Genomic DNA, 23,733 nt, shown 5'->3' on the forward strand with positions numbered 1-23,733 from the left:
ATTTGTTGCTAGACAACGATCTAGTACTGAGATCACATTGATAGGACGGCAAAGTGAGCGCTTATTCTTGAGTAATATGTCCTTATCATTTTCTTTGTTTTCAAACAATTTTCCTCACTAATTATTTCATGAAGAACTTTCTACATCCTACATCCAATATAAATATGTTCAATATCCAATCTTTTCTATTTCGACTCTCCTCTGCCTCTCGAGAAATTGGAGCTTGCCAAGTTAGGATAACCGGTTGTGTTCTGTATAAATTTTATCATTGATGTCACCATTTTAGACATAGTAGGTAATGTTGATTGTTCGACTAATGGCTAATGGTTCGTCTGCCCCTGTTATTAGAATATTCTTTTCCTAGCCTATCTTCGACATAGGAGTAACAATATTATTCTAATTACTAGACTCTCTCGATCTGTTGATCTTCTAACAAACATTTCATTGCTCCCTTACAAGACTAATTGTATCAATATGCCCCAGATTTCCCTGAAATACCGAAGTTGTAAGCGGAACTTTAGGCAAAATACTTGGATGACCGACCGCGTCTGACACGCTTAGAAACTTCTGAAGCTTTCATAATACCCTTCCATGAAAACCATCAACAACTGGGACAGGTGTTGTCATGAAGGGCTCATAATGAATTATCGAGGGGTTTATGACTTGCATGTCATACAAGCTGAAGAAGCTGTTACATGAGTGAAATCCCCAATAGTCCTCGATCCAGACATCCCGGAAAACATCCCTCAATGATCTCCCTCACCGCAACCGCAGTACATCAGTTCAACGTGGATTTACGAAACCGTCAGAGAAGGAATGAAGAGAAGATACGGCCGGATCCCAGGAAACTTCCCGCTTTGACTAATGGCGTCTCCCTCAGGACCATCTCTCCAAGTTTTATAGCGTCCCTTCTATAACATTTCAACCGATTCCCTCCGTACGTTTTATTTCTGTAATGATTCTGTGATCAGACCCTAATAAAATGTTGATTTTGTGCGGACAGGATACGAGACTGAACTGATGGTCCTTGGCTTTTTTCTTTTATATCCAGACGTACTGTTGCTGTCTGCTTTCGCTGACGTCTCCCATGTTTATTGAGAGGACGAGCCGTGACTCATTTGAATTCTGTCGATGATGCTAGTCTTCTCTGTTGAGAATGAATGCGTAATGTCAATTTTAAAAAACCCGATTGAAGGCGAATAATTGAGAAAAGCACTGACTTGGCTTCAGGAGCTTTTAAACGCTCATTCATTTATGCGCCGTTGAAAACCACCATACTGTATACAGGTGTTTCCAAATTAAACGTGGACCTTGAATGATGTATTAGAAAGACTCATTTGCTGTTGTTTGAGCCCTTTTTAGTCATAACCAAAAATCAACACTTTAGGGAATATTTGAGTCCTTGTTATTTCTAAAAAGATTTCATCGATTTTTTCTGCCCTGACCGAATTTGATAATAATTTTGAATTATTTTCGTGGCCAGCGAGAAGTCCGAATCTAACACCGTTAGAATGGACGAAGCAGGGAGAAGATTGAGAGTAGATTTCAGGAGAAAAGTAACAACTGAGGAAATTAGAAAGAGGGCATATACTTGTATAAGGAATGGTGAAGGTTATTTCAGACATAATTTTCTACTGGAATTTTGAGTGTAATTTCAATACAAAAATGTTGAGTTCATTACTTTCCTGTCTTTGCTTCTTTCCCCTTTCAAATCAAAATCTGCTGAAACAAAAGTAGTGGCTGCATTCTAACGAAAACTTTTTTAGAAAATGAAGAAGGATTTGGCAAGTTTTTAAAATAATTTGGTCATACATAGATTGTGGAATTCGAAAGTTGCAGGCGAATTTCTATTCGAAATTTAATATTTTTTTCTCCATATACCATCTTTAAAATCATAATATTTTTATTCAACATTTCATGGAGTTTTGCTTAGTTCATACATATAAGTTTTGCTTTTTTCATACAAATCATATCCTTTCTGATGTAAATTATTCAAAATTGATAGAAACTTGTAATCACAGAAAATCAACTCTTATTTCTCCACAGTACTCTTGACCATGAATTTAAATGAACGCACGATATTTATTTCCATAATCAATGTAATAATGTAGTAATGTTCATCAAGAATCAAGTTTTGAAAGAATATTCCATGAATTCCTTAATAGAATATGTTCCAATATCTACAATAAGCTTTACGATTTCAATTTTAATTCCTTTTAAATATACTGCTGAACTTTTGATATTGGTAAAATTTTTCTACGAATATAATAATGATTCTGTAGTAGGTCCGTTTAGTGTATTACGGACAGATTATAGTGGACCTAATCGTCCATCTCAGCGTACAATTAGTAAAACAGTGAAAAAATTTAAAGACACTTGATCTGTTACTGATGTCTTAAGGTTTAAGAAGATCCAAATTCCTCCATTCCTCGGAGCGCTCATAATCCTATCAGACTAGGTTGAAATTCATTATGTTAGAGGCCAAAGCCTCTCTTACTTAATGAATTTCAATCTAGTCAGATCTGTTGCTACCTAAATATTGGGTATCTTTTTTGAGTTTTGCTTGAATTCTTTGTTTCCAGTGACGCAATTAACATCAAATATATATTCTCTGGAATACTACGTTCTTGTTTCCGGTATTTTGTCGTCTATGATTCTCATGATGTGATCAATAAGTAATTTTACATCAAGCTTGAAACTGTTGTTTGCTAGCAAAATCTCAATTTGGTCGGATGTCTAAACAATGAAATTGAATATTTTTGGCTCCGATATTTTTCTTGATTTTTATCTGGTTGTAGCACCGCGGTCAACATAAAATTTTTTGTGAGACAAGATATTGACATTTTTCATCTAATCTAAATAGTTTTTCATTCGACTTTCTTCGGCAAATATGCTAGGCATCTGCAGAAGTTTAAGGGTCCTAGATTATTACTGATGAATCCGTAACTGCTTCTATGAATCTATATATTATTGTTTTGTGATTTATACGACTGTAGTAACTTCAAATCAATTTTGATAATCCATGTATTTCATATACAGGGCGGTCAAAATTTTAGTTCGATTATTTTGGCGTTAGATAGAACAACCTTTTTCATGAAGAAAGTTTGTATGAACATACATCCAAACAAGGTTCATTTTCGAAATACAGGGTGTTAAACTTTGAAAAAAAAACAGTTTTTTATTTATAACTCTAGTATTATTGAATTCATTTTATCAATATTTAGATTTTGAAGTCTAGATGAGGTTATATATCAAATTCAGGGTGCAATGATTATTTTCCTATTGAAAATATACACTACTATATTTTTTTCTTGAGAAAATTATTTATTTCATTTCTGCAATCAAGTTTCACCAAAAAAACTCTTCTTAATTTTCTTCATAGAATATACCGTTTTCGAGATAATCGAGTACATAGCCAAGACTATCTACGAAAATCTACAAGAATTAATTTTTCCATAGGTGATGAATGAAAGTACAAAAATTGGCGTAGTTAATTATATCCCTTTCAGGTGGCATTGAATTGAACATTTCAGTAGGAACATTCATCAGACATTTCAAAAATGAAAACTATTCACAAAATCTTTTTATTGTGGAGTGTCTGATAAATGTTTTTCCTGGAATTTTCAGTTGAATGCCATCTGGGAGTGTTATGATAAACTATGCCAATTCTTGAACTATGAATTTTTCTTCAGCAATATTCAGGTTTACATGGATGAAGCTATCATTTTCCATCTGATTGCATAGCTTTCCAACGGAAACAATGACATCTACACCATTGTATCTTGCAAGTCGTGCAGATGTCAAATACAGCTAACATCTATACCAAAAAAATACTTCTCAGTCGATTTGACCCTAGCCTGCCTCACGGACTCACTGCTCTAATGCTCGCTTGAAAACTCTCCAAAAGAACCATTCCTCTATGTGTTGACAATCATAGTCTTAGCCCCATTTTCTTGTACTTTCAATTCATCACTTATGGGAAAATGTGAGAAATGAATTTTTGTAGATTTTTGAGCATAATATTTGCTCTGTACTCAATAATCTCGAAAACGGTACATTCAATGAGTAAAATTCAAAGGAACAATTTTTAATTGTGAAAGTTAATTTCAGAAATTAATTAATTTTCTCGAAAAAAGACGGTGTAGATTTTCAATTATCGTACCCTATATCTACGCCACTGGATAAATTTACCAGTTAACACTCACCTAATTCGAATAATCACAGTATCTACCCTTCAATGGCTAAAACTTGAAAAATAAATGTCATGATACTAGAGTACCGATACTGATTTTTTTAAACTACAACACCCGGTATCTGGAAAACGAGCTTATGAACTTTTTTCCTGAAAAAAGTTGTTCTATCCGATGTCAAAGTTTTCGAACTTAAATCGGGACCATCCTGTAGTTAAATTGGGTTGAGTACACTTTTTCAACTTGAAATTATTATTATTTCAGTTACATTCACATCGAAATCTATAAGCCGATGGCTTCCAGGTCAAAGAGCATAGAATTTTGGCTTGCATTTCGAGTAGATCTTCGAACGTTTATGTTTATACATACCTCATCTTACGGAGCCAGGCACATCCAAATTCCTATGGCTCCGTATCTCCAACATAACAGTGAAGTGAATACGGAAAAATGTGATGAATAGATCAGAAAAAAACCAGACGGCTATCTATGCCAAGCGGAAATATCGGTTTATTTCGAGTCAGACTTTCATGAAATAATCCCAAGATTTTTCGAGTAACTGGCAACTACCCAAATTATGAAATGCAAAAAAATTGCCCTTGCGTGTTCCGGTTGTACTAGCATTTGGCAAGTGTTAAGGCGATTCGATAATTGGGCTAGAAATAAACAAGTCTGATACATTGTAAATTCGCGAATTGAATATTGGAGAGTATGTAGATTCCATGATATATATGTTTGACTTTGCCGTATTCTGACGTCAAGGATGTCGCGCCAAGCGACACAATTTTCAAACAGGTTCAAATATTGAATACAAACACGATGTTTGGCTCAACAGAATACAACTGAAGTACAGATAAAATGTTCTCGTTGTGATTTTTTCGAGAAAACTTTTTCTCAAATGTACAATATTTTGATATTGTATATTGCCAACAAATTTTCCACTCAATTAATGAAAACACTTTACGAGATGTGTATTTAAATTAAGGTCTCCAAGGTCATTGTATCGCCGCTAGATGAAATCCGGCGACACTTTTGTATACGTTAGGCCCCTCTCCACCAATCGACACCTGGTGGAGCCCATTAGGACGCTCAGTCTTGACGTAGCGGCCATTTGCAATGGAAGTGCCGGTTGTCGCTTCCGCCAGGTGCGAGTTACGTTCAATCATTAAGCTTTTGCACTAAAAAAAAACTCCACCTATAGAAATTCATCATCAATTGGAAGAAGTGTATGGTGAGAAATGTATGGACGTGAAAAATTGTTGTCTTGATATTGATGATGGACTATATTATGTTAGATAATTATTTGGGCTGTTTCCATCATCTGTGCGGTTGGATGTTTCCGACGTTTCGGCATTCGCCTGTCGTCTTCAGGGTTGTGGTCCTGAGAAGGACCGATTGAGTAGTTCTGAGAAGAACAGTTTGCCAAACTTGGTCTGTCTGGACTTGTACGCACCATACTTTTTTTCGATATCGTATGAGGTTATCAGGGTTTGAACCTTAGTCGTATCGATTGCAATCCTTTCACTCTCACCACTAGTCTACAGAAGCAGGTAGTAAACTATACGCATTAAGCTTAATATAAGTTACACCTGTATGCGCAGTTGGAATGCGCAGTAGTCGAATATTTGGGTTGCGCAGATGGTATGCGCAGTTATCTGTCCGAATTCCGATTCATTTTTAATTTGGTGGTGTCGAGATGCTTCCGCCTTGGACCGGGTTCAATTTCCTCAGATTAAATCTTATGATTGATGCTCAGACTTCCTTGATCTATAGAGACGGCATGCTTATGGGGTTCGGAGTGATGGCCATGAAGGCTGCTTCTTTGAGTTTCCTCCGTTTCGATCTTTCTTCCTTTGATATTATGGAAGCTTCATCCCATTTGATCCTATGTTCCTCATCCCAAGCATGTTGGACTAGCCTGGATTTTTCTGTTTCTCCCAGTCGTGCTAGTTTTTGGTGCTCTTTGACTCTTGTGTCCAGGGGGCGTTGGGTCTCTCCAATGTAAGATCTACCGCACTCGCATGGTATTTCGTATATGCAATTTTTTGTTCTTTGATTTTCGTTGTCAGGTTTCACCTTGGTTAGGTTAGCTCTGACAGTGTTCTTAGTTTGGAATGCAGTTCTCAAGCCGTATCTATTACCAATTCTTCTCAGTTTTTCTGATAACCCTTTCAAATATGGAATGACCGTGGTTATCGTTTCTATTTATTCGGTTTGTGTTTCTGGTTGAGGATCTGTGTTATCCCTTGGTGTTCTGGCGATTTCTAGTATCCTCTTGGGGTAGCCGTTCTTCTCAAGAATTTCTGTGAACTTATCGAATTCTTCGTTCTTATCGTTCAGACTAAAGCATACTTGAGTTGCTCTGTCATAGAGGCATCTGGCTACTCCCAATTTGGTGTTGAGGTTATGGTTAGATTCGAATTGGAGATATTGACCTGTGTTCGTTGGCTTCCTGTTAATCGTGGTTCTAGGAATTCCTTCCTGTTTGTGTACGAGCACATCCAGGAATGGAAGTTGTTTATTTTCCTCAATTTCCATCGTGAATTTTATGGATGCCTCTGTGTTATTGAGGTGTTCTAGGAATCCAGCGATGGTCTCTTTTCCATGAGGTCATATCACGAATGTGTCATCCACGTATCTTCGCCATAGTTTCGGTTTTAACACATATTGGTCTAATGCTATTCCCTCGAAATCTTCCATATATATGTCTGCCAATACCGGGGATAATGGTGAACCCATGGCCATTCCGAATTCTTGTTGGTAGAAGATGTTATCTACCTGGAAATACGTGGTCTTGATACAGACTGAGAGCATATCCATAATTGCATTTATGCTCAGTGTGGTTCGTTCAGCTAATGTTTGGTCCTCCTCGAGTTTCTTTCTCACGATCTCGAGTGTTTGATCTGTGGGAACATTTGTGATCAAGCTGGATACATCAGAACCACCCAATCGGTCCTTCTCAGGACCACCACCCTGAAGACAACAGGCGAATGCTTGCCGAAACGACGTGAAAAATGGTGTAGAGAATTTTCTGCTGAAACTGAAGGTTTAAAACAAATTTTTGTTTTGGTAAACTATCTTTTTTACCTTATTATATATTATTCAATATGAATATTTCATTCAAATACTGCATTCCATAGGGGTTGAGTAGGTGATGTGTTATAAATGGTGATAAAAGCTGTTTCGGATTTCCTAATACATTTTAGAAATAGGGTTCTACTAGATTTATTCATGTTCAGAAACAAATTTCATCTTGGAAATATACAGATGCAACAGAAGATCACTGAAATATGAATTCTAACTACAAAATAGCTCGATTATGCATTAGAATATACTACTCCACAAAAAAGAAGAAAGTTCACAAACGGTCACAACAATTTTGTGACCGTTTCAAAAGTTGCCGATTCTTGTCCCAAATGTTCATTCATGAGAAATAAAATGTGTACTTTCTTATATCTGAATGACTTTTTTTGCTCCTCGTTTGGTACCTTTCTCAGTTTCAGGCACGTTTTTGTCGTTTGCGTTTCTGAAAATCAGTTGTTGTTTGTTGTTCTTACAATCTACTTTGATTCAAATTCTGAAAATTTGTTTTGCAATAATGCCTAGAAGTAACCTTAGTGCAGATGAAGCCAATAGGGCTATTGGTATGATCGAGGCGGTATATAATCAGAGAGATTCTTTCAAGCTAGTTGCTAGTGGAAACGTAGTTTCTCTAATTCTGTGGTTATTCCGTTCATTCTTCCACATCTTGTAGAACAAAATCGTGCGAGAATATATCAGAAACGCACAGTTTTCATGGTTATGTTTTATTATTCTATGTTGGTACTCCGAACTTTCCGCCACGGCTTTATCTGTCAATTCATCAATTTGCCTTAAAGAAATCAGTTCTGCCAACCAACATTTTTCAATGCAAAAATCACTAAAATATATTTATGGAAATATTTCATTAATTTCAATGAAAATGCAATGAATTAGAGAAAATAATGTATAATACTCGTACAGAAGGCTCATTCTACCACTCGTTCATTCCAAAACTCGCCACTTCGTGGCTCGTTTTTGAATTTTGAACTCGTGGAAGAATATCAATGCCTTCTGCACTTGTATTATAAATAACTATTATCGACTCGTCTATCGATATCGAGAAACTGGAAACGTGACCGAAAGACCAAAAAGTGGACGCCCAAGATCTGCCATTCATGCACTAGATCGGTTTCTGACTGTGTCTACTGTCTATACGTAGAGACCCTTTGAGTACTTGTCGAATCATGCAAAGCGGTTTTTGAACGCCTTCTGGTGTTTTGGTTTCGATTGAAACAGTTCATCGAAAAATTCGAGGCATTGATATACATTCTCGACGACTTTTGAGAATTATTCTATATTATCTCAAAATAATTTGCGACTGCTATTAAAGGGTGTTTTTTTTAAAGCTATAGAACTTTAAATTGCAATAAAACAACGATGGATTATTCGATTGACATAAATTTCATTTAAACGCAAGATAATCTTGTGGCATTACATTTTAAATATGATTTCTGACATATGACCGCCACGACTGGCTCGGATGTAGTCCAATCTGGACGTCCAATTTTCGATTACTTTTTCCAACATTTGTGGCCGTATATCGGCAATAACACGGCGAATGTTGTCTTCCAAATGGTCAAGGGTTTGTGGCTTATCCGCATAGACCAATGACTTTACATAGCCCCACAGAAAGTAGTCTAGCGGTGTTAAATCACAAGATCTTGGAGGCCAATTCACAGGTCCAAAACGTGAAATTAGGCGGTCACCAAACGTGTCTTTCAATAAATCGATAGTGGCTCGAGCTGTGTGACATGTTGCGCCGTCTTGTTGGAACCACAGCTCCTGGACATCATGGTTGTTCAATTCAGGAATGAAAAAGTTAGTAATCATGGCTCTATACCGATCACCATTGACTGTAATGTTCTGACCGTCGTCGTTTTTGAAGAAGTACGGACCAATGATTCCACCAGCCCATAAAGCGCACCAAACAGTCAGTTTTTCTGGATGTAACGGTGTTTCGACATACACTTGAGGATTAGCTTCACTCCAAATGCGGCAGTTTTGTTTGTTGACGTAGTCATTCAACTAGAAGTGCGCTTCATCGCTAAACAAAATAAAATGGACGTAGTGCGCGATACGTATTCCGCACAGAACCATTATTTTCGAAATGAAATTGCACTATTTGCAAGCGTTGTTCAGGCGCGAGTCTATTCATGATGAATTGCCAAACCAAACTGAGAATAAATCACTTGACAGCTGTTAAATCGGTTGCCATCTTGAAGTTATATACCTCGAAAAAAAACACCCGTTAGAATGGGCAATGAGGACGTAAATTGGAACGATCAATGGAGAGATTTTGGATAGTCGGCTACAGATCAATCCTCTGGTGTTCAGAAATCCCAGATCGGTTCAAGAAGTTCATCCGTTCAGAGGCGGTACAATTGCGGTTTGGGAAGGCATTTGTTTCAACGGACGTAAAAAATTAATGGTGATCGAAGATAAAATTAATGCGCAGATCAAAAAAGAGCTAATCATTGACAATATCATTCCTTTGTTTCCATGGTATTCCGCATTTGTACTGGTTCCCTCGTTCGCCAGATCTCTCAATCCCATTGAACACGCTTGGGATCAGCTACGAAGAGCTTTAGATTCTCAATCTTCACCTCCTCATACGTTTCAAGAAGTCAAACGACTTTTACCGCAACTCTGAAGAGAAATTGATCAAGGCTGCCTCAACAAGCTGATCGAAAGTATGCAAGCGCGTTGTGAAGCATTGATTGATGTTCGAGGAGGCCATACTTTTTACTGAACATCATTTTTAAATTTTTCGAGTTTTTGTACTACAAATTGAAAATAAATAATAATAATAATAATAATAATAATCAGGCACGTCAGAGATCTACAAAGTACTGTGTGAAGCAGACGAATCAACACCTTTACAACTGCACAAGGAGCAATTGTCATACAACCACCAGACAATCCAAGAAAAACTGCAAAGATGGAGAGAAAAGCCCCTACATGAACGACATTTCAACGAGGTGAACCAGGATCATGTCGACATTGAAGCGTCGAACTATTGGCTCGCATCAGGTGCGATGTATCCAGAAACGGAAGGATTTCTTATAGCCATCCAAGATCAAGTGATCTCAACAAGAAATTACTGCAAGCATATCATAAAGGATCGAACTATTACTGACGATCGATGCCGTTATGGGTGTCCAACGACTGGGACAATCCAACATATCACGGGAGGATGTCAAATGTTTGCAGGAAATGAATATAAAGAGAGACACGATGCAGTAGGAAAGATACTACACCAAGAAATGGCAACTAAATTAACACTAATTCATTCTGAAAAAGTGCCATACTACAAATACCGACCGGAAACCATCCTGGAAAACGAACGCTATAAACTTTACTGGGATGGCACAGTTTTGACTGATAAAACAGTCCCTCACAACAGACCAGATATATTGCTAGTTGATAAACATCAAAAAGCAGCAATACTCATCGACGTAGCAATACCCAATAACAACAACATGCGTCAAAAAGAGGTCGAAAAAATTTCAAAATATAGGGACCTCGAATTTCAGATAAAGCGCCAGTGGGGAATTATATCAACGAGAACTATTCCAATTATCATCTCAACAACAGGAATAGTACCCAAAAATCTCAAGAGAAATATCAAGCAACTAGGACTTAGTGAGTATATATGTAATATAATGCAAAAAGCTGTTCTTTTAGGTACTGCAAGGACGGTGAGAAAATTCTTAGGAAGCGAAGGACAGGTCCAAGGATCGCGTGTAAGAGGACCAGAAGTTCGACGAGAACCAGGGGGACCACAAGGACCGGACACGACCTAGCTCTGCCCTTCTGATATTTTAAATATCTGGGATTGAGTGAATGTTCCTCTTAGCGAGGAGTGAGAAGCCGACGGCGAGGAGAAATCCTACGCGTATAGGCAAAAGTCGTGATAATAATAATAATATATATTTATTCCATATGTTTAACTAAAACTCATAAAGGAATGGGCAAAAAATTATTCAGATATTCGAGTAATAATATGAATTTCTCATTAAAAAAAATGGTGATGAAAAACGAAAACTTTTGAAGCGCTCCCAAAATCTCTGAACTTCTTCAACATTTGTGGACAATATATTATACAGTTATACAAATGCATATTGATCCTATTGATAAGCATGTAGAGCTAAAAAGTGTCATCATATAAAGTGTCAGCATTATGTGTAGCAGTAAAGTTCGTCTGAATGAAAGAGAGAGAGTTGTATCTAAGCTCTCGAGGAGAGGCTCAAGCCTCCACAATAAACATTCATAGGAGAGTGCATGAGAAATGGTATTCCAGATACGAACTACATCCTACGGCCAACATCCTTCAAGCAATTTAACCGTATTTATGAGTCTCAAATAAATCTCAACGTTCGAATAAGCGAGTATCAGCCCAGCCAGAAAGGAATACGTGATAATTTTTCCACCACTCGCGAAGTGCGGACTTGGCGTATTTCAGTCCATTACACCTCGGATTCACTTCCAGCTGATTCTAGGCTTCGAGTTGGCTGCTTTCTACGTTTTTGCCAGAATAGATATCTCTCGTCTGAAAATTAGTATGGCAGGAATGCATTGGTGCACCCAAGGTACTGCATTCAGGCTGAGATTCCCAAAGGGATTATTATTACCGGACCGATGAATTATTGCTGCTTGCGATGTTTTGGAAGTTTGTTGAAATAATAGACTCGGAATTTCTGAGCGAATGTCTGCTTTGCGAATATTTGATGTGAGATTATAGATGTTCGTTCCTTTTCCGCACACTTTAAGTCTAGAGTAATGTTCTATCTACTTCACAGTATGGAAATTGAGGAAATTCCTTTCAAGCCAATGACAGAACCAGAGGGTGCTCATGTTCAATGACATTTTCAACTAAGAAGGTGTATACTAAATCATATGAAATGAAATTTTTGATTGACAATAATAACAAATGGAGAACATAGCAAATTTTATTCACTATGATATCTTAAAAAATCATCACATGTAAAATCACGTGTAGTGGATATGAGATATATTCCAACATTCGATAGGAACAAAAGACAGAAGTTCTTTTTTTTCCGGTGAGTGAAATGAAGCCCAATTTTTTTCATTATTCTTTCGAAATGTCAGAGGCTAGCTAGCCTCTTCACATTACGTACACAGGACGTCCGTTAGGTCCAGTGTTTTGAGGACATTCTAGTGCTATATGAGAAGAGTGTGTTTCTGACTTTATAATGTTCATGTTCAGGTTTCGAGAGTCCCGGCGTCACCTCATTCTGTGGTGGCTAGGCCACTGTTCGCAACGAAGGACTGGAAATTTCGAATGTTTAAGGATATCGGCTTCAATGATTGAAAGCCCAAATTGACATAAAATGGGATCCAAAAATACAACTGTTCCATAGGAAGATCCATCATCATTTTTCTTGAGGAATTGTTATATGTGTTACACTGAAATAACCTGCCAAGTTATTTAGTTCCCCTCACCAACTAAAGACAATAATAGGTAATGGTTGAAAGGTATTAAGAGCGAACAGGCGAAGATCACATCTGTAGATACACAGTACTTGCACCGCTGCTAAACCTCATATACAGGGTCCTGCAATAGTGCGTTAGGCTTTCATAGCTGCCAAACCAGACGTTTTAACAATTCAGTTGAAAAGCATTCCCTTTGTACTCTCAATTATACATCTCTGGAAATTATTTTCAGATATACAATGTGTTCCCAAATAAAATTATTCAACAAATGAGTGACTATTTAAATGGAACACCCCTATATATTTTTGCATATTTTCAATGCTCTTCAATACCTCTATTATGATGCAAAATATTAGGGATATTTTTTCAACGGTACGGATCTTATTCAGGAAGAACTGCATAATTTCGACAAAACAGTTGTTCGTTAAAAGCCCTTTATCGATTTTCAGAAGCGATAGAAACATGAATTTGATAAGAATTTCTTTTAACTCGAGAATGTGCCTAGTCATCGTTCCTAAATAATCCACTTCTCTTATACAAGGTGTCCAAATATGAAAATTTAAAATTGTTTTTCTCGAGTTGTTCAAATGTAACACTCTGTTTTTTTTTATTCAACTCAATCGTCCCAAGAAACGAAAAATAATTAGTAGATATCGATTCCCTCATCAACAGAAGCAGATATTTTCACCAGAAGGAGCTGTTTGAATTTTAAATTTATTTTGGTGAAACATACTCGTAGATAGTATAGCAAGGAGTAAATGATTTTATTTGGGGAAAAAAATCGTGAAGGTTTTCTCATGTGAACAATTTTTGTTACTCAAATATTGTACTCGTTTCTTGCAAGTTTTTTTTAAGTTAACAACAAACCAGCTGTTCGAGGAGTTCCAAAGTCGATGTTTAGTTGCTGTTGAAATGCCTAGAGCACGTGTACGAGGACTTTATCACCAGCTAAGTGAATTTGAAAGAGGTCGAATTATTGGGAGGTGGGGATGTCATTTCGAAAAAATCGCTAATGGTACGAACAGCAATCCAATTATTGTTATGAGATGTTGTCAAGCGTGGTTTGAAAATGTCCAAAATCGAAGAAGAGTAGACACCGGTCGTCGAAGGGCACAAATGAAGTTCAAGATAGACGTCTGAGACTTATGGCCATTAGAGACCGATTTGCGACAACTCGATCTTTGGATGATGAGTGGTTAGGACAACAAGGCCAGCCTGTAACTGTTCGAACGGTTTACCGCCGGATAAGGTCTTTTGGACTGCAGCAATATCGACCCCATCTTGTGTTACTTCTGACAGTTAAGCATTGGAATGTGGAATGGCATCAGATCGTCTTTTTTGTTGAATCTCCATTCTCCTTGGGTGCACATGATGGCCCAAGAAGGGTTAGACGTCGTCGAGGAGAAAGACGTGAACCTCAGTTTGATGTTGAGCGCCATGTACACCGGAGAGTAGGCGTTATGATATGGGGTTATATTACACAAGCAAGTAGGTCATCTTAAGTCTTAATTCAAGGTAATATGACAGCGCTGCGTTACCTCCATGAAATAGTGGAGCCATATGTTCACCTTAACCGGCTCGAAAATCCAATATTTCAACAAGATAATGTCCGACCTCACGTTGCCGGAGTTATTTTGAACTTTTTCAAAGCGACTCATGTGAATCTTTTGCCATGGTCACCCAGATTCCCCGATCTTTCGCCCATAGAGCATGTTTGGGGCATACATGGGTAGAAGGCTTAGAAATTTACCCCAGCCTCAACTGACTTTGGTGACTCTGAGACATGAAGTACATGTAGCTTGGGATGGTATCTCTCAAGAAGAAGTAGACCATCTTATTGCATCAATGCCGATATGTGTAGGGGACTATACTGTATAACAAATTTATGAGAAAAACTTGTAAACCCTTCATTTTTTCTCCAAATTTCAATCATTTACTTCTTGCTATACTATCTATGTTTTACAGATGTTTAAGCTTCTTTTTCAGATAGTATACTCATAAAAAATTCATTCGAACAATATTTCTATTTTGTATCATTCAAATTTTTCAAGCTCGAAAAAATACCCATTATTTTTGCTTGATATACTTCACACGAGAACCACACGATCTACATGTAGAATCCCATGAAAACCAATTCTCCTCGGGAACGCGGAAATAAAAAAAATACTCTCATCAGATGAAACACACACGTGGAATGAACAAATTACCGATGCGATGTAAAAGAGAGCCATTGCTTGATGTGAGAGTATCGACGGGACCTCCGAACCCAAGCCGGAATGAAAAGTATCCGATTTCTGCTCAAATTAAATTCTCCCCGAAATTGACCCTCATCTCAACTAACCCAAATACGGCCTGGATACTCGAACATCCAGCCGGTGGAAGCGCTCCGGACGTTCATTCAACTGACCGGGTCAGAAATCGTAGTTCTCGACCACCCCTGCAATACTTGAAAAGTTTGAATTGATGAAAATAAAAAACACGGAACCCCTAACGATAATGAAATGATCACTCGAAAACATTCCGCCATGATACGCGAGTTGTTCCAGTGAAATTTTCAGGTTTCTCTTCACTATCGAGGTTAATTTGTGGGCTTTTCAAATACGTGGCACTCGAAATGTTCACTGCAATTCAGTGTATACAATTATTCCTGTTGATTAATTTGCTGGATCAATTCTCACGGGATAACGTTCGTACCGGTTCCAATGATAGGTTTGTCAGGAATAAAAATATAAAAAGGCATTTTTTCAGTTGAAAATTCAAATTTTCCTCTTAATGAGGGCACCTATGTTCGAAAGATTTTTCATTATCCAAAAGTCAAGTAATACAGAGTGAAAAATGAGTAGTTGGCCATATCCTAGGGGTGAATGCAGGTTATCCAGACCTTACAGAAAAATAACTTGCTGTGTTTAATATAGGTACGTTTTCCTCGGACAGTTTCTGTCGACCGCCACGATTCGACGACTTCATCTAAACATCAGAAAGATCAATCGCCATTCCACTTCATGGTTTATAATTCGTTAGTTCATCTGCAATTCATTACAGGTAATGATTATCGCCTAATGAAGCGAAAAGTGGAACTCGGAAAGATATTTCAACGGTCTCATTCCTTTATTTTGGATAATGTACCTTTGGACTACTTCTAAAAAAAAACACAATATTCTGTTTCGTTGATTGTCTTCTCGAAAAATGAATATTCTCGAAAAAATTAATTTCTTGCGAACTTGAAAATAATTAATTAATAAATAAATAACTAAATGAATAAATAAATAAATAAATAAATATGTGAATAAATAAATAAATGAATAAATAAATGAATAAATAAATGAATAAATAAATGAATAAATAAATGAATAAATAAATGAATAAATAAATAAATCAATAAATGAATCAATGAATAAATGAATAAATAAATGAATACATCAATGAATGAATAAATAAATAAATAAATGATTGAATGAATGAATGAATGAATTAAAAAATGAATAAATACATAAATGAATCAATAAATAAATGAATAAATAAATAAATAAATAGATAGATGAATAAATTGATAAATAAATGAAAAGATAAATGAATAGATAAATAAATAAATAAATGAATGAATGAATTAAAATCAATTCATCAATAGATATAAATTAACATCGGACAAAAACTTCACTCGCAGAAATATACAGCCTAAGCAAGCTTGTATGCTGTCATTATCTGCTACTACAACTGATGAACATTCTTCCCAGTTATACAAAAAATCAATACTATTGTTGAAAGAGAAACAACAAAATGTAGATTACCAATTGAAAGGATAACAAGCCAAAGAAATGCAAAAAAAAACAGAAAACAAAAAATTATGGCTTCGAATCTATCAGAATTAACAATTACATAAATTCGGAGAGTATATCTGAAAATTTTACTTTTTACATTGGTTGTTGATTTAAGTTTTTGGGAGAGGAGGTTATACATTTTTTTTCATCAAACTCCAAGGCATTTAAGTATAACATCAAATCATCACAATTTTTTCGTATACTACTTATATTAAAATGTACCATATTCATATTCGATAGACATATCGAATTCAATCTCCTTTCTAGCGTCATCAAATAAATAAATAAATGAATAATGAACGAATGCATATGTATTCAGGTCCCTTTTCAGTGAGGCTTAATCTGTCTTTCGAAAATTTTATTGCAATTGTCCTTGTATTATAATTACTCACTGTTTTCTGTTCGAAATAGTGCTTGTTCTTGAATGCAAAGATCAGGCATTTTTGGATATGTTCAGCAAGAGTAGTCAATAGACCATTTCTTCTGAAGCATGATTCTGTCCTCCCCATCGTCCAGATCATTCTGATGGCTTTTTTCTGTATTTTTAGCACTCTATGTAGGATGTATGAACTACCATAGAACATGATGCCATACCTAAATTTCGATTCGAATACTGCTTGGTATATTGTTCTTAGTGTAGTTGTGTCCAGATATTTATTGAGGACTCCTATGGTGTAGCAGATGGAACTGAGTTGACTGCAAAGGTTGGAAATGTGCTCGTTCCAATCAAGAGTATATTGAATAGTGAGGCCTAGGAAGCGACATGATTTGGTCAGTTCTATAGTGACTTTATTTAACATAGTGGCGACAATTCGTTCAAATCGAGCATTAAAGTTGCGGATGGGGACATAGAACCATAGAACTTGAGAATTTAATTCACTGAACTGAACTGATACACGTCAAAATCAAAATTAATGGGCCTGATATTATTTGATTGCATATAGAACAAATTCATTTAGCTGATGAATACTACAGTGACTGAATAAAATGGACCTTTCATTTTGAATAAATCCCAAAAATCAAGAAAGTGGAGAATGTAAACAAAAAGTTGCCATATTTAGGCTTAGCCAATCAAAAACGAGACCAAGCTTGTCGTCACTGGGGTTTACTAGTTTCATTCAGATACCATCACATCCGTAGCTGTTTTTATTCTTCAACATGGAGATTATTTTCTTGGTCTCTTCTTCAGTCACCGGTAGTAGTTTGAATGTAGAATTATATTGTATTTTTACATCGGAATCGTTATTCTCATGTCCGACATCATAATCATATCATACATATACCCTTCTAATGAAGAAAAATTGAACTTGTCTCATAAGATTAATATTTTGAATAGCCTTAATTAAAAGTCATTCCTTTGTGAATTAAAACTATCATTAGATAACATAGTCGTTGTTTTGTTTCAGCACTGGTGCTTCTACTTCTGACCGTACATTCAATATGTCAAGGAACAAAGGTTTATTCAGCTTCAGGTGAGTCTATTTCAAGGGTTAATTGAATTAGTTTGTCTTAATTCGAGTTAAATCGAATGGATTCATTGAATTACCTATTATATGAGAGAGAATGCTAGTTGATTCACTTCTCTATGGACTCAAATAATATTCGTATGTATGTATATGAGGGTCTGAAAACTATTAGCTGTTCGCTACAGAAGACTTAGCAATGTAGATATAGGGAAAAAGGAAAATATGCTCTTCGAATCATTATGAAAATAATTATTTCTGCAAGATGCGCACAAAGCAAGGGGAAACACGAGAATACGTCGTAATTTTTTTTTAGGAATCTTCTTGCACAGTGTGATAGATTGAAGGAAAGATAACTGTCTATTTCTCGTTCATGTTATATAAATCATATATATATATATATATGCAAAATTCATTCAATTAATGAATAACCTGTAAGGCAGAATATTCCAGTAGTAACAAACAAGATACACTTACACATACATAGTAACTATTCCGATGCGCATCTTCTGGAGAGGGGAATGTGACGTCACGCTCGAGCAGATATTCGAACGAATGCATTTTTTTTGTGATCTTCTTCGGAGAATTGTAGGAAAAAGAATTTTGCATTAATAAATTAATTTTTCAATGATACTGTGATACAAAGACAAACATGTAAGTTTGAACGCCGTAACTCGAACATTAATTTTTTGACCTATTCATCTGGTCAGTAGATATTATTTATCAGAAAAATTCAATTATTTTGTGATTATCAAAAAAACCTGGTAATCATTTCCTTGATTGAAACAGTCATTCTGATGTTCCAAAATATATTGAAAACATTCATTTTAATGATATCAATGTTCTTAAGAAATGCAAAGAACTTCTACGAATATTGCATTTAATGACATGCAAAGAAGTAGAACAGGAGCATATAAAGAACACAGCAAATAATAAACTAAAAATCGAATAAAACGTCTCTATTTCCTAAAATCTGCGAATTTTTATTTGAGCCAGCTAATTTTTGGAAAATCTCTTTTTCTTTCGAAAGTAAGAAACCATGCATATTATGGAACTCGTTTTCAAGTTTTAAGGCAACTTCCCATAATTATTCATTTGGATATAAAAGAGAACCTCTTGAAATACTTTGGATATAATCAGAAGCTCTATTTACATCTAAACTAGTTATGAGCTTTCCAAACTAATATTTGTTCCTAAATTTGGATGCCACAAAACCTGCCACATATTTTAGTGATTCCTGGCTCAATTTTTCTTCATTTCACAATTTGAAAGTAGATTATCTTCCAAATAAGATGATTCCACAAAAAATGAAATCACATCTTCTTCATCAACTCACCCAAACCTTCATCGCAATTTGACATTTTGAACACAATTTTTGTGTTGAATAAACTTCGTCATCATCTGAGCCATGAACATCTCCGAAAACAGATAGAAGACATTTTTCTTCTGATTAAACAGTGTTTCGTTTTTTAGTAAAAATTGCGGCTCAATGCTTGCCTAAAATATACCATCGAAGCACGTACCTAAAGTCTAGGGGAGAAGGATTATCGTTATTGCCTACATGCGAGGAATGGGACCTAGCATGTAGGCAAAGAAGTTTTCGAGAACGTCTTCTTTCAGCCTGCTTGTTAATTCTATGTATATTCTCTATGTCATATTTTTCTTTAAAATAATCGAATAATTCTGATGACATGCTAGTTAATACAACTCTCCCTGGGCAATTTTGAGTTAGTATAGAACGCCAGTTCAGTAAATTAAACCAATAATTGGACAATATGTGATGCCTCTTTCCAAAAGGTGTATTCCGCATTGATACCTATCTCTCCACAATAAAAAAAATAAAAACAAAAGTGGCTTTTGCCACTGAATTGGACATAAGTTGTACTGCTGGACGTACCAGTTGCCTCATAGATGCTTTTAACATAATATGATTTTGGGTTAATTTATGCACAAAGATCAATTCTAATGTTGATATATTCATAGGGGATGGAAAGTTATCAATGAAAATTAGTTTATCCACTAAATGGTTTCTTAACAGCTTTATTAAATGGGGAACATCATCAAAAACGAAAACTTTCAAAGTTTCACCATATGGATGAACAATAAAGTTGTGCAAATAAAGATCTAAATATCGTACCTATTCAGATCACAACAATATGACACAACCAGTTTAGAACTGTGATCTAATCTTTCATGACCCAAAACTCAAAAACTGTATACATTTGTACCAAATAACAGCTCTCTATTTCCTCAAAATAGGGCGGAAACAGATCCACCAATCACATATGAAGAGGACTGAAAACTTTTCAGACCAGAAAAATGTACCGACGATATCAAAATAAATGAATTCCGTGAACCTCAAGGAAGTCTGTAAGTGAAATGAGCATCCAAAACTTTCATCCGGAATGACAGACTATATATCTGACGCGAGTCACGCTGTCAACTGTATAAACATCCGGATCGGTATTTGTTTCATCTCTTTCATACACATACACATCCAAGTGAAACGCCTCAGCGCTGACAAGTGCGGCAAACTTCATTCAACTGGGTAAACAGGGACGCGAATGTTCTTGCCTGGAGTCACGGGTTCTGCTGTCGGAAAGCATTACAATGGACATCGGAAACTGAGGTCTCTATCTGTTTTGCTGGGATTATATTTCTAACTCGTCTTTTCTACCCCTTCACGCTTTTATGATTATGGCAGTTGATATTCTTCGAGATTTTCCGCCATCTAGTTTTATTGTTATCCGATAAACATTGAATTGCTTGATGATAACTCCACTCGAGGCAAGGGAACCATAAGAAAAACAATTTGAGGCTATCGAGGGACACTGGGGGTAGTTATCGTATCAATATTAGATGGATTCTGGAGTATTTCGATCTGCACTATGAGTGGTATTATAGAAAGATTAAATGCAGTAGTTCGTCTGTTTTCAGGTGAAGGACGGATTTTTGAAATTCCTATGATTGAAAATTCCGATGATGACTTAAATTGTTAATATTTTATTCTTTCTACTCAATTCGAAATCTGACAATATCTTAATAACACAAAAAATATTCTACACCCTTATAACTATTTGCATATGATTCAAAAATTTGCAATAGGTTCTCTTCCCTAATTATTCTATTTAGTTGTCAATTGTTTCATGATAGGTGAGTATTACAATGTTTAGAACATAATTGAATTAAACATATTGATGAGAGTTTCGACACTTTCTGGGACTTAAAAATGTTTAATAGTGGATAATAATGCTTTCAGGCCTATTTTTGATACTTGATTCAAGCATGAACTTCAACCAAATTCACTCCTGACATGTCGACCAATAACCATAACCATAACTCAAATCAGGAACAATGTATGAATAAAAAACTGTGATATTCATCTCTGAAAGATTCAAGAACACAACATCACCCATAAATAACTTGACATGAAAATAGACATAAAAAAATGATTTATACGTTTTCATAGAAATCCAGATTTCTATGAAAAAGTAATTTATTTGCCACCACTCTAGAGCGGACCTTGCGGTATCCCTACAGAGTTTCAACTTTCCAGAAAGTTTGAACATTTTGTTTTTTTTTTTTTTTAAATGAAAAAAATGGGATATTGCGGATGTGTGAAATTCATTGAAATCAAAAAAATAGTTTAGTAGTGTTATGGGTTTTCAAATTTCAGTTGGTTTCTTAGATAACATTTATTATTGTAAAACAATAATGCTCAAAAATAAATTGAAATGGAGGGATACTATTTTGAAGAACACCTGCTGAGCTGAAATATTTTATTTATTTTGTATTTTCGTATTCGTTCTATTTCATATCCACTTTTTTGCTTGAAAGTTTTCTTTAATAATTTGAGGACGATTTAGGAGCGGCATTCGCAAAGGGTGCAATAACTGAAATTTTCGAAATAATTCTACCGATTACCGATAACCGATTTATAAAATTTCGAATGTTTACTGATCAGCGTGGATGACAGTGCAAGCAGAGATTAATACTTATCACTATGAATTAATTCTTTGTGATTACGAGAATAAAAACGAATCATGATATTTACGAACAGGGTGATCCAATACTCACGAAAATAGAAAAAGTCTAAAATTCTTCTAGTCCGAATCTGATTTATTCGATTTCAGAAATAATGAAATAAGGCGATATATTATTCGGTGGATTGGTTGAAAAGTAAATGAACTAAAAAATTTCACTCTTGAGGGAAAGTTTATTGATTACTCTGTATGACCGTGCCAAGCAGAGATTTAGAATTTTTATTATGAATTCATTCCTTGTGGTTACGAGAACGGAAAAAAATCATAATGTTCAGGTACAGTGCGATCCAATATTTACGAAAATAGGAAAAATCTTAAATTTTCCTACTCCGGATATGATTTCAGAAATATTGAACGAAGGCGATAGCAAAACATGACAAAACTTCAAAATTTGAAATTATTCGGTTGATTAGTTTAAAGAGTTATTGAACTGTGAAATTCCACCCTCTATAACCCAAACGAAGAAGATTGAAACCTCTTGATACGAGTCCTCCATGATGACCTTCATTAATAGTATCCGTTTGTCGCATTCTTCCAAGAACACCCTATATTTGTTTGGACCTATGTTAGAAAATTTTTTGAGAGTTCAATTTGAAGAGATACATAAGAATTGGCACCCAACGTGGGGCTTATAAACATTGAATTTTAGCCTCACCAAATTCCGTGAAATATTTCAATTAGTTTTCAGAAGTTCTTTTTCTTTTATAATTTTTTTTTCTACCTGATATAAAAACATTATTGAAAAAATGGATCATCAAAAGAAATTGAGAGCTGAAGATCATTAAGAAGATGAGGCACTTAATGAGAATCAGGACGACGAAAAGATGGAGATTTTGAAAGGATCAACTACGAAAGAAGCTAAAGGCACGATTGATATGTTTCTGGCAATGGTCAACAATTCTATGAGACAGCATACCGATGAAGTGAAACTTGAAATGTGAGAACATTTGAAAGAAATGGAAATAAAATAGAAGTACATGAAATAGTAACGGAGAACAATTCTATTGGAGTCAAAGATGAATGTAACAACAAAATAGAATTAATACTGACCTGAAAATTGAACAAAAACAAGAAAAGTTAGAAGTTATTGATGAAATGATGCAGAAATTAGGGGATGAAATGGATAGTTGTGAAGAAAATATAATGAAAATTGAATATGACAAAAATTTCACACAGAATATTAGTGAAGAGAAACAACAGAAAATAAGAAATACATAATATGAACAAGAAAAAAGATGCAATACACAGAAAGAAAATTTCAAAGCCACGATAGCCAGAAAAATATTGAGAAGAGATGTCAAGCGAGAAATTTAGTGGAGATTTTTCAGAGAAGTTGAGTTTGATTTCGATAGAATTGTAGTAAGTAAGGAGCTGAAGAAGAAGTACAAAGAATTGAAACGATTAAGGAGTTGGAGAAGAAAATAGGTATAAACAAGTTAAGTTCCTAATATTGAAGAGTTTGGAATTGGAATTTGGGAAAGGAATTTTGAGTTGAAATTTGAAGGAGTTTGGAATTGGCATTTGTCTTCCGGCACAGAAGAATGCCGGTTTGCTGGCCTCTGGAGCGGCCCTGTCTGCGTAAATCTTATTCAGGTTGAGACGGTTAAAATGATAGAGAGTAATAATAACCATGCAGATGGATGAAGATTCACCTCTTCCACAACTCAAAAAAGGAACAATATAATCC

The 23,733-nt window shown here is 35.5% G+C and overlaps 1 protein-coding gene across 3 annotated transcripts in view; it reads left to right on the forward strand.

Moving 5' to 3' along the window:
• Positions 1-23,733, forward strand: part of LOC123688782 (neuropilin and tolloid-like protein 2) — a 612,260-nt gene that overhangs the window by 349,525 nt on the left and 239,002 nt on the right. For all 3 annotated transcript variants that reach the window (XM_045627446.1, XM_045627447.1, XM_045627448.1), the window contains one exon: positions 17,947-18,012. In XM_045627446.1, coding sequence (XP_045483402.1) covers positions 17,947-18,012 — 66 coding nt within the window. The remainder of the gene's footprint in view (positions 1-17,946; positions 18,013-23,733) is intronic.

The sequence above is a fragment of the Harmonia axyridis genome, chromosome 1 (genome assembly GCF_914767665.1).
Source record: "Harmonia axyridis chromosome 1, icHarAxyr1.1, whole genome shotgun sequence".
Classification (NCBI taxonomy): domain Eukaryota; kingdom Metazoa; phylum Arthropoda; class Insecta; order Coleoptera; family Coccinellidae; genus Harmonia; species Harmonia axyridis.